The sequence below is a fragment of the Dermacentor variabilis genome, chromosome 11 (assembly GCF_050947875.1).
Source record: "Dermacentor variabilis isolate Ectoservices chromosome 11, ASM5094787v1, whole genome shotgun sequence".
NCBI lineage: Eukaryota > Metazoa > Arthropoda > Arachnida > Ixodida > Ixodidae > Dermacentor > Dermacentor variabilis.
The window spans coordinates 7296881-7309614 of NC_134578.1; the positions used below are offsets into that span (position 1 = coordinate 7296881).

General features: G+C 47.8%; 2 protein-coding genes across 2 annotated transcripts in view; one reads left to right on the top strand and one right to left on the bottom strand.

The window, feature by feature from the left end:
* Positions 1-12734, bottom strand: part of LOC142564393 (uncharacterized) — a 32279-nt gene that overhangs the window by 13367 nt on the left and 6178 nt on the right. Inside the window, exon 2 of the mRNA XM_075675388.1 lies at positions 11001-11302. The gene's annotated coding sequence lies outside the window, so the exon portion shown is untranslated. The remainder of the gene's footprint in view (positions 1-11000; positions 11303-12734) is intronic.
* LOC142564395 (neprilysin-1-like) overlaps positions 1-12734 on the top strand; it is a 34438-nt gene that overhangs the window by 2655 nt on the left and 19049 nt on the right. The window contains exons 2-7 of the mRNA XM_075675391.1: positions 2186-2299; positions 4831-4959; positions 5450-5536; positions 8244-8449; positions 9278-9496; positions 11009-11326. Of these exons, the coding sequence (XP_075531506.1) occupies positions 2186-2299; positions 4831-4959; positions 5450-5536; positions 8244-8449; positions 9278-9496; positions 11009-11326 (1073 nt within the window). The remainder of the gene's footprint in view (positions 1-2185; positions 2300-4830; positions 4960-5449; positions 5537-8243; positions 8450-9277; positions 9497-11008; positions 11327-12734) is intronic.

A 12734-nucleotide genomic window follows, 5' to 3' on the forward strand; every position in this document is an offset into this window, starting at 1 on the left:
GTCGTTCTTCTCGTGTTTATCACGCCGTTTATGTTATCACTCATGCTTCTAGATCTGCAATATATTCCGCGCATAAACATGTTTGTTGGAAGTTCAACGCTTGTGTCGTGTGCCCCTTTTCTGTGTCCCGTTTTTTGCACTGTTTGCTGAAGTATGTGTTCGTAACAAGCCCGGCTAGCTTCTATTCTAAACATAAGAATGTTTCTGGGGACTTGCGCACTAGGAGTTCAGGGAACCACTCTAGTGAAATGGCTCCATTCAAAATGGCTCTCATTCAAAGGAAATGCTACTCTTATTCGGAGTTGTTTTCTTAGTTTCTGCAACCACCCTTTGCAATACAATTGAATTTCATTATAGAAGCTTCTGTGCTTCGAAGAGTTCGGACTTAAGCACAGGGCAGTAGACAGATTAGGAATTCTGAATTTCTAGGTTGTTCTATTCAACCCGCAATTGTGTATTCTGCGTCTGGTTTAAATTAAATAAAAGCAGGCTCTAATGAATGTTTCACGCGCAGTAAGCACCTGAAATGCGCTTACTGCGCATGAAATGTTTGATCTACATCAACTGTTTTATCTACCGCAAGCATGAAGACCTTCTCACGCATTTTTCCCAAGATATTTCGAGCATATTGGTCCATCTTGCAGCAAATTCCAATCAGAAGTGTCTCCAGATAATGGTGCACAGGACGAGTTGATGTGGATTCAGTTAGGAATGCGCGATATCGTAAGCGCTCGTTCAGTGTTCCTCATTTCGTACCTTTCCCTTCGCACTATCTTATTCTTGCCTCAGGATGCGTGCATCACGTTCTGAACATATACTTGTCGTCTTCATTGCAGGTAGCGCGTGTAGGTAACGTCGTAGCAGGGGGCGCCGGGACGCTCACTTGAAAAGGATCCTAAAAAGAAGTACTTACAGTGTGCGCTCTTGAGAGAGATCAGCCTTAGCCTGAGCGCAGTCTTGCCGCTTAAAGAAGTATTGTGAACCTGTGGAAGTATACAGGCACAAACGAAGGGTTGGTAGCGATGTCACCTCGTAATTTTCACGCTATCTCACTTTCGTCAGAAATTTGAGCGTCCTCTATACCCAATGCTCGTAAGCTGTTTGATAAAATAGGACTGTGTTGTGTATAGGACTAACGAGGTCCCATACAGGCAACTTTCGTATAAGCTATTGCCGCAAAACAGGAACCCTACACATACGACATCCACGGGCCCGTGGTGGCGTAGATACCTCGCAGCGACGTAGTCGTGGGCACCATCAACTGGACACACTAGCACGGCGAGAAGCTGCGCAAGAAAGCAACGTGACAGCACGACAGGCGCGTCTTGAGCAGAGAGTCAAGTCGATAAGAGCGATAATCCGGTGAAAAACAGTCATCATCAAAAAGTAAAACGATGCTCACGTGATAATATGGTGCACTGACGTGATCGTGGCCGCGATATTCGGGCAGCCGGGTGAGGAGCATCGTCCGTGACGTCATGTGAAAACTGTATGGGTAGTTAAAAAATACTCGGTATCATACCGCTGCTTTGCACTTAGCACCGTAATCTTGGCGAAGAGCCCCCATCTGGACTACCGCTAGCGCGTAGGTCGTGCCCAGTTCATGCCATGCGTGGTGGCCGAACTCCCAGAGTCCGTCGGCCGTGCTCCAGTGGCGACGCGCTCGCGCAGCGTCCATGCGCGAAAGGTCCCGGCTGGCTGCTTGCCGCTCCTGTTTCACACCTGCGGCTACTCGCTCTTGCGCATGCTCGCGCCGTTGCACGTGCACCGAGAATGCGCTGCGCACGCGCAGTAGCGCCCGTCAGCACTGCACGCTAGCAGAACGCAGCAGTGGACAGCACGCGCCACGAATACGCTTTCTCTTTTCTTTCCTTCTCTTCGTTTCGCTTGGCGCTGGGTGTGAGTTGTTATCGTTGTCGACTATACCCACGGTTTTTTCGTAGACGTCATCACGTCTGGTAAGCGCGCAGAACTCTAATTCACGCATCAAAAAAGAAGAAATACGCCGACTAGTGAGGTTGAACTATAGCTATAGACATATAGCACGTGATCGCCTGAGATATGAGGCTCATGCTACGACCACGGAAAGTAGCTGGATCCCTCGCCAGTGGGCCTACAAACCAATTATAACACACCTCTGTGGTCAGCTGACTTTTTGAAACGGCTGTGCATGCTCGTGGTGCAGGAAGCCGCCGCCCCCCTGCCGCGCGGGTACCTGCGAACGCGCCGGCAGTGCCCCTTCGGACCCCGAGGCGACCCCTGCTGCGCTTCTGCACCTCGGCGCAGTGCCAACGGGAAGGTAACGCATTATTAATGCACACTCGAGAACGCATCCATCGAAGCTCGCGCCCCGCTATCGTCGTATACTTGGAATACAGCATTGGTGCGAAACAGCACTGCATAATTTGTGGATACAGGAGGGGGAGTCAGAGTCAGAAGAGGTTTTATGTAGGCCATAAATGAATTACACGATTTGTGTATGCAGAAGGAGGTCCCATAGTCAGAGACTGAATCGGGACCTCCTGTGGTAGTGAATATAAAAAAAAATAACTAAAACAGCGAACACCACTATCGAAATGTAATGCAAAAGGATAGAAAGTTGGGCGAGTTGGTACGGTAACATGATCTTGGATTGTAGCGCGAAGTGAACACGGACACAGAAAGGAGCTAGTCATGTAATTCATGTCCGCACAATATGCAACAAAGCCTTTCACAACAGATAGAAAAGCTTGGAAGGGCTAGTTATCCCATGCATTTATTATCACTAACCTGCGAAAAACTTTTAATATGGGTAAAAAGCCCCGGTAAGAAACAAGAAAAACAGAAAAGAAAAAAAAAGTTTGCTGTGGTACCCTATGTACATAGATTATCCTATGATTTACGGAACGTGGTCAATAGGTATGACGTCAATACAGTTTTCTCGGCCCCTCGCAAGTTGTCTAACATGTGCCCTATGATAAATAGGAAACCTGAACAGGGTGGCAAAAAAAGAAAAGATGATTGCGGCGTTAAACATGTGTCCCCTTTAGTGCCTTGTAACAACGGTATATATAGTTTATCAGATTCCACTCAAGTGCGGGAAAGCTTACATTGGACAGAGTGGTAGGTGCATTATTATTAGACTAAAAGAAAACAAACATTCACTAAACAACCCTAATGCATCACATTTAGCGTCACATTGTTTCAATTGTGGTTGTAAACCTTTCTTTGAAGACACAAAAATTCTTTTCCAGGCACAAATGCCAAACCACACGGGAAATTAACGAGGCATTCCACATCAAAAGATTAGGAGACACTTGCGTTAGCCATGCATCGTTGTCTCTGTTAGATTGCGAATTTCAGTACCTTCACAATACGCGTACTAATCTGAAGTAATCTTTCTTGTGTTTCCTTCTTTGACTTCCATACCTCCTGATATGTTTAACTGATGTTTTTTTTTTACCTTGTCACGTTCTTATGCTGCGGTTTTTGCAATCACCTGTATATATATGTTCTTCGTTGTAATAAAATTTATTTGAGAGTTAGCGCTCGTCCTGTCTGCTCCTTTCTGCGTCCGTGTTCAGTTCGCGCTACAATCCAAGATCATGCTACCACTATCGAACACAAACAATGAAATGCATCGCAGGCAACAACAAAAAAAGGAAGAAACAAAGAACAGCAAACAAGGAAACCAAAAGCGAAAATTAGACAGGGTAAAAAACAAAAGTAATTCAACACTCCTAAGCAGTTGTCGAATGGTTACGGGGTGAAAAATACTAAGAAGAAACAAAAAAGAAAGAAAACAAAAAAATCACATCTATCTTCAGCAGTGTCAAACAGCCCCTGATGAGATGCTTCATCAAAAAAGGATTGTGGACAGGTAGGTATGATCGGGACCGGGACAACAAAAAGAAGTAAACGGAAGTCAGCACAATTATGCAGAATTTGGCATGAGTGTGACGAAAGCTTTCAGTTCTTTTTTGAATTTTCCAATTCATTGAGATATTTTGATTGCCGGTGGCATGGTATTCCAGAGACGGATCCCGGTGAAGTATGCCGTTTGTTTGCCATAGTTGGTATGAACTGAATGTCAAATAAAATAGTGATTATGTGCATAACTTGTCAACTTGAGGGATGATGAACAGAGGAAGTCGATTGTTGATTTGTTTGAATAATAATATACCTACAGGATATATATATATATATATATATATATATATATATATATATATATATATATATATATATATATATATATATATATATATATAAACGAGAAGAAAGGGGGTTAACCGAGGGGGCCCGAATTTTATTAATCGAAGCCAACAAACATTGACACCAAGGACAACATAGGGGATATTACTTGTATTGACTAAATGAATGAAAGAAATGCTAAATTAATGGAAATAAAAATGCATGAGTATATATATATATATATATATATATATATATATATATATATATATATAGGAAGTACAGCGATATATCACTTTCGTTTTCCCGTCGTCATGTCTTGAAAATTATGCACCGCTCTTTCGTAGCGTGATTACGACTTGCACACCACAACATACTTTCCCAGACGAGACTTTCACAATGAACTTGTACTAAAGTGCTAAAGACTAGGCGTGCTCTGAAATGTTGTTGCCTAGCGGTGTATCCACTAGGTCTAGTGAATCTTGTACGGGGCATGGACCTTTAGTCGAGCCCGGTCCTAAAGCGCCTTTATGTATGCGTCCCAAACTTGTGATGCAAACTGAGGTTTGATTCATTTTACAGACCCAGGTAGATCGACTTCGATCGAAAGTGCACTTATGCCAACTACGCGCACGCGGCCCCTCCTTACGTGTGCAGGGCAGCGCCTGAACAGTTCGATCGCGTGGAACCAGAACCCGTGCCGCGACCCCTACCGCTACGCATGTGGCCGCGCCGCTCACAGCCAGGCGGCAGATCTACGAAGAGGAGACGAGCGCCGCCTCAGCGGTGCATAAGGGTTCTTTTCTCAAAACGTAATCCTTTCAGCATTGCCTCCAAGATTGAGCAGCTCGTGAGATAGCGCTGCCCAACCTCGGAGGCAATGGTTTCACTCACGGCGTCGATCCACACCCATGGGGATCGATGCAGCATAGCTTTGAATGTTCCGAGTGTTGACGACACTAATCATGAACATAACGCTGCACCTAAACGTAATCATCGAGATCTGCTAGCCAAAAAATCGCCGACGATTAAGATACTCCCTAATGCGAAACTTAAGCACAGCTAGCTGCATACGTGTTTTCATTTCGCGATATAGTGCCTGGCGCGGACAATCTGTCTCGTGCGGCACATTGCAAACGGAGCGAAGTGTAAATTGAACAACGTGATGACTCAATAGTAGCTATTTTACTACGAGTTCATTTACTAAGCCTCTCTACAACCGTGTCTAACGGATCTACAGAAGAGCAAGTGACGCGGTGTCTTCTCGCGCATGCAGCGCTGCTGTCCTCGACGGTGGCGCCACGGAGCAGGCAGACTGTGACTGAGAAAGCAGCCGCCCTCTACCAGGGCTGTCTGAAGACGGGTGAGCAGACGTTACTGCAACAGTGTCGCTTCGTATGTAGACCACTTACCTATAGCTTTCATCTAATGTGGCCATATGTTTTCAGAAAATCCGAGACCTAAGCGCGTAAGCTAGTCTCAAAAGCATACTCAGAAGCGTACTGCCGATGCTATTCCAGGGAAGTACGCACGATTCAGCTGGCTATTCACACATATTGCCTCAGACGCATCGTGGTCGTGTACTGGGAGCAGACGGCGACGCTGAAAACCTGCAGGCGACGGTGTATATACGGCCGCACACTTATTTGGCTATGCCCAGCCACATCATGGCAGCCAACGAACAATTCTATAACCAGCTAGGCGCGCCCCGATGTGCCATATGATTTGACCTCCGGAAGAGATGTTACAACCCTAGAAAGTATATAAAGCAAAATACACTCTAAAACAAAATGACAACACCCTTTGGGCCGTGTCTTACCACACAACAATAATCGTCATCTGTCTTGTCCGCATTTCATTTCTGTAACGCTGCGAGTCCGGTACTTCCCAGTAACGAACGGCATGCGCGTTATCAGCATGACATAGCATTCCCGACAGGAAAGTAGCGGGCGCGGCGTTTTCAAGAAAGGAAACGCAGGCAAGGCAGATGACAATTATTTTTGTGTGGCAGATATACACCCCAAAGGGTGTACCTTTGTCTAACACTCTTAGAAAAGTTTACACCCTTTGGGGCTTATCTTGTCCCACAACGATAATCGTCATCTGTCTTGCCCGCGTTTCATTTCTTTAACGCTGCGAGCCCGGTACTTCCCAGTCACGAACGGCACGCTCGTTATCAGTGTGACGCAGCATTCTCGACAGGAAAGTAGCGAGAGCCGAGTTTTCAGGAAAGGAAACGCAAGCAAGGCAGATGATTATTGTTGTGGGACAAATATACACCCTAAACGGTGCAACCGTTTTAAGAGTAAGAGTGTACAACGCAAATCACGGCTAGAAATATTAAGAAGGGTACTGGTTTGGTCTAGTTGGTTGCAATTCAAGACGAATGTTATTTGCGCATTACTTGGAACGAGGACTGGCGGGCAGTTGAAAGTTTATGCTTCTGCCTGCCGTATCCCAGTCCTCGTTCCAAGTGGTACGCAAATAAATTTATCATAGAAACTTTACCTTCGCTAAGCCTCGTTCGCTCCTCTCCACCAAATGCTTAGTATATATAATCAACTCTATAGGAAAAGCTACCCATGGCGCTTACGCATTGAAATCGGTGACCGCAGGTACCCTTTCACGCAGCGTAAAATTTGCAGTAATTTTATAAATAAGCATAGATCTTCCTCAAAAATATGCGTAATGAACTTTAAACATTGTCCACGTAGGTGGTATACGTATAAATGGTTTTCGCATCATATGTTGGACATTTTAGCACTACAAAAATGAGGTAGCAACATGGCGGCGCCTTTGCATTTGCCGCTTATTTCGACTTTCTACGCATGATGCGCTATTATAGAATCTGGACACTTTTAGAATTGCCCATCTTGTCGGTTCTGATTGGCTCGCAGGGCGGTTACGTCGGCACTGATTGGTTCAGAGCGCCAACATGGCGGAATTTGATAGCATCCAGAAAAGCGCGATCCTGGTTATTCAGAAGCGTCACTCGTTCGAAAAGCACAGCACTTTACACAGACTACACATTGACATATACCCAGGTTTCACAACCTGCCCTCACTGCGGGGCCTCGTTCACAGGCCTTGTGGGAATGCACTGCGGCCTGTCCTTCCAGAAATACCTTACTGTCAGCCCTACCCTCCAGTAAGCGCCCCGGCAGCCAGTAAGACTACATCACTCCCCGCGAGTAGAAGAAAATGTGGATGCCTCGGGTGTGGCGAAGATATTGCTGTTACAAGGATGACAAGGAACGCCTACAGCAGTGTTTCCCCCTGGAGGGCATGCGCCCACTTAATGCGTAGTAAATACCCATTGCGCAGGGAGTATTTACACCTCCAGTGCCACCCCTCTGGATCCGCCACCGTGCGTGATATACTATAGGACATCTGTTTCCATTTTGGGAGAGAGTCGTGCAGCATAAGTGCGTTGCGAACTCGTTATGGCCATGATCACACTGCAGGATTGCAAGATTCCGCCTCAAGCTTTGCTGCCATCTGACACTTGCTTCGTTATACCCGTGTACGTCCCCGCTAAGAAATATCTGCACTGTCTGTGTCTGTCTGTCTAACCGTGTTACCGCCAAACTGGGTCACTGGGCAGTCCATGGTCTAATGGGTAGAGCGATCAAGCGGCTGTGCTGTGGAAACCGGGTTCGAAACCAACTGTCAAACACTGGGTATGTTCCACTCTTACAAAAATAATCACTTAAAGTTTCTCCGGTGGTGAGTGGAATCGAACCCGCTTCATGTATATTCGGGCAATCGATGTTGTCTGAATACGTAAATTATTTGCACACGCCACGCGCGGACTTCGCGGCGGCGGCGCTAGTTGGTGCAGGGTGTCCAAAGGGAAGCACGAGAAAGGGGCCCGGCTGCACACACACGCATCAGAATATACTTGCATCTCTGCGGTGACAGCACGGTGGGCCGCTATTCGATGCTAAATACATTACATCTGTGGTTGGAGGGGTTCTGTCAAATGTACTTCTCGTTTTTTTTTTTTTGCGCTAATTTCCGTCAACGTCTTCGCTAAAGCACAACTGGATCGACATATCTGCGCGCGCGCAGAGCTGCTGACGGCTCAGAGCAGCGACGCCTGGTGGGCGGTGGCGCAACGTTTGGGTGTGTCCCAGTTCCCGCTGCCGCTGGACCGGGAGCCCCCCGTGGCGCCTGAGCTGCTGGCCGGACACCTGCTGCGGCATCTCGGCTTGGGGCCCCTGGTCGCCCTTCGACTGGGCACCCCGCCCGGAAATCGCTCGGCAGTCGCCATATACGTGAGCCCCGAGTGTAATTGCTGCATGCCTGTATTGAGAACCATCTGACAATGCTCACAAGTGCAACATGTGATGGCAAAAGGCGACGAAAATGCGAAAGATAAACGACCACTCAGGCTCCGAAGATATGTATTCTATACGTAGCCAAAACCTTACAATATTTAGGTACAATTTAGTAGGTATATACACTCTTTTAGGCAATATATAGAAAGTTTCAGTACCAGCTAATATCATTGTCGTCATCATCATCGTCAGCCTAGCGTTATGTCCATTGCAGGACGGACGCCTCTCCCAGCGATCTCCACTCACCTCCGTCTTGCGCTACACCTAATTTCCCCCCCCCCCCAATTTGCGCTAAGATAATTCTTCATACGTGTATGCCAAGATACTTGTTCATAAATACGTGTTCTTTCATTGTTTTGCTGCAGTATGTACTCATTTCTCTTTTTTTTTCTTTATTTCGCTCATGATGTGCACCACGTTAGATTTCTTTTTGAGATGCATCAGCTACATGTGCACACACACAAAGAGGGGTAATAAACGAAAAAATACAAAGCGCTGTACCCTCTCGGTCTTGTTTGCTTTTTCTTGCTTTTCTTGTTGAGCTTCGAAAAGGAATCCATCGCGATGAACTTAGACTGGTTAGCACGACTCTCCATTTTGATGTGCACCTTCGAGTTCGATTGCAACGTGGGTATCATGCGCATCTATTCTTTTTTGTTAAATGAAAGTCCCACCTGATCGGTTCAATGTGACCGCGGTATTTCTGAACAGAATGTATAAGTGAAGCCGAAGAGCGCAAACCGTGCTACGGTAACGGTGCTACAGGTGGATCCCCCTTCGACGGCAGCCAGCTGGCGCTGGAACGAGACGGCCTCCGGGCTGCAGGCGCTGACTCGACGATCTCCGGACGGCCAAGTGGTCCGGGCCCTGGTCGAGCTGGACCGCGCCGTGGCGCACACTGCGGCCAAGGCCAGCCCACCTGTCGCCGCCTACGTGCCACGCTACCGCACCATACGCATATTCAGCCTGCCCCAACACGCGAAGGTACACACGCACTATACGGACTGGCACAAAACGTAAAACACGAAACACATTTTAGGCATCTGCCGTATCGGCGCGCGTCGACATTTGATGTGTGTACATATTCTTGCACTACCGCACAGACCAGTTTGGAACGCGTACAATGAATCAGAACCAACCAGCAATAAAGCAACGGCCACGCCGTAGTTTGATTCCCGGCCTGTTTGGATTAAGGCTGTTAACGTGGGGAGTGGAAAGCAAAAAAAAAAGTCGCAGTTTCGCCCGAAAGACCAAGCATCGATTGCGCTAGAAAATTAGTGGGCAGCTATATGAAATAAGGGTAGTAGTCTTATCGGCCGTATAAAGTTGTAAACATAGGCATAGTAACTAAATTAACAAGCACGGTGTCACGCGCACACAAGCAAACATGAACACATCTCATTCGATGTCGGCGGAAACTCGCTGTTAAAACGCTGGAGTGAGCCGCGAGTGAGCCTGGAGTAAGCCGCTGTCAACGCCAACTACGCTGCGAAGACACAGCGAGCGGCGGTCTGTGTACCCGTCGAAAACGGCTTTCGAGATACGGCGCCCCAGCCGGACGGAGTAGAGCGCCCCCCCTCCACTTTCCCCGGAGCCTCCACCTTCCCCCCGGAGCCTAGAGCGCGGCGGAAGACGGCGCGCTTCCTCCCCTCTGTTGCGTGCGCGAGATTATTGCCGGCTCACCCTCGCACGCTTTCATTCGCACATACGGCGTACGGGGCGCGGCGACAATTTTATCGGTCCTTGGACTTCATGTGGAACCTCACGGCGACAGCGACGGCAGAAATGCGTTTGGAGTGTTCATATAGGTGCTATCGCAATAAAACGCAGACGTGTCGCGCTTTGAATGCACGTTAAATAATTCCAAATGGTCAAAGTTGATCCGAAATGGTGGATTTACTACACGGCCTTTTTTAACCGGTGTTTTGTTTTGCATCAGAAGTAAAGTCCCGTTAACCAATGTTTTCTGCTGTACGGTAGAATCTCGACGATGTGTGTGTGGGGCGGGGGTGCGTGTGTGTGTGTGTGTGTTTGTGTGTGTGCGTGCGTGCGTGTGTGTGTGTGTTAGATGAAGGAACGAGCGCGAAGTGTATACTGGATCAACATTTGGCCATAAAGGTCCAGAAAGTCGCCAAAGAATCATTCGACCGAAAGTAATTCGCAATATTCATGAAGTGCCTGCCGGGATTTATCGCTCACGGCCAACGCCGCCGACGCCGACTTTTCTGCGACACGAGCTCCTTAACGCTGTCGCGTTAATACATGAAGAATGTCTCACCTTTACTTTGGCGCTCCGATTGTGGCTTATCGACCGCACGAATTCACTCGGATGATACAAATATTTTTTCGAGGTCCCGAGAAATTTGCATCGTAGAGATTTTACTGTATGTACCCTGTGCCAGCGAAGAAAGGCTCAACGGTGCCCAATAGCTGGCAGGGCCACGAGAACCGCATGCTTGAAAGGCCCGTCACACGAGCCCACACGCACCGCTGCAGTGGCGCTGGCGGGAGGTGTTCTCAGCGCTGCTGGAAGACCTGGCGGCACCCCAGACGGTCAGCCTGGTGCTCACGGCGCCGGGCTACGTGGAGGAGGCGGCGCCGCTGTTGGCCGACGCCAGGCCCGCCGCGGTGCACAACTACCTCGCCTGGCGACTCGCGCTCGAGCTGGCTCCGCTGCTGCCCGTGCTGCCGGCATCTGTGCTGCTCGCGGCAGACGGCGTCCAACAGCGCCCCGAGCGGCGATGCCTGCGAGAGCTGCGCGGCCTCATGGAGCACGCGGCCACGGCGCTCCTGGCGCCGCAGCCGGGACCGCAGGTAAAGCGACACGCAAAGGCTTTCCTCCGTTCCACAATAATGTGGCATGTGTAGGTGTACTGTGGTGACCGTGCGCAGCGGAAGCTACTGATGGCGCAAGAGAAAAAGTGATTGTCGAGAGAAAGAACCGATGAAGAACGCGATGACGCTCGTTAACTTAAAGCGGTACATAGAGTGAAGCAACTCCAGTTCTAGGCAATTAGAACTGTCATGTTCGAATCAAACATATATTCGCCGATCAATTGGATTTTGGATATTTCCAGCTATTTTAAGAAAACCAGAAAGTAAACAGAGCAGAAGGTGGTGTGCTGCTGGTCCCGCCATTTCAGTCAACATAGCTAACTCCAGCGCAGGTTCCCGATTAAAGCAAATGTATAAGCCTTCCGCACAGTATACCTCCCAGTTCATTTTCCCGACTTTCAAGGTAAACATGCAGTACTGCATCACTCCGAGGTTGTCCGAAGCAGCGAGGCCAGCTTTGGTGACCACGTGAACTTTTTTGAACACGAGGTCTTCTCAGCTGACCTCACACGGGTTGGCGCATCTGGGATCTGGTTATCTCGTAACCGCTTCCAGAAGAAAAAAATTATTGCACGCCTCCAAAGCGTCGTAGGGAGTCGCAGCAGGTATCAAAATGTAGCACTCAACGAGGCAAGAAGTGAGCATTAGTTGTAGAGTAGGTAAAATAAACTGAATGGGCGTAATTAGCGTCAATATAATCGAACATTGCCCACATTTCACTATACTCCTGTAAAGGGTGAACCGCCGCAGATGACGTTGTACGGCACACTTTGGACAAATGGGGCGAGTTCGATTGGACTAAGCAGGGCTCAAGCGAGATACCAGTGCCTAGAAGGCGGTTTTATCGCTGCTATTTGCAGGATCGGCCCGCCTGGCCTTTTGGAGAAAAAAAGAAAGGGTCAACCAAGTGTTGACGCAATGAACACTAAGTCGACATTATCGCGCGTGAAATACGATACTAATAAGACGCAAAATGAGCAAATAATTAACATAAAAAGAAACAGCCACGCTCAACTCCAGCTGACATCTATAGAAAACGAAGCATTATTTATTTATTTATTTATACTGCAGCCCAATATAAGACTATAGCAGGGGTGGGATCATTATACATTACTATACATTACACTTCAAGAACACAGATATTCAGAAAAAGACGAATGATCGAAAAGAAGCGCTTTACATGTTAGCGAAGGGCTTACCAGTGATAGCTATAAAATATTTTAATGATAGTGAACGAATGTTACCGGGTAGAGAATTCCAAAGCTCTATTGTACGTGGAAAAAAACTGTACTTAAATGAGTTAGCACGGGCATAAATAGGTGTTAAGTTCAAGGCGTGAGAGCTACAGGTACAACTTGCGTTAGTAAATGTGATAGTTACAATCAGA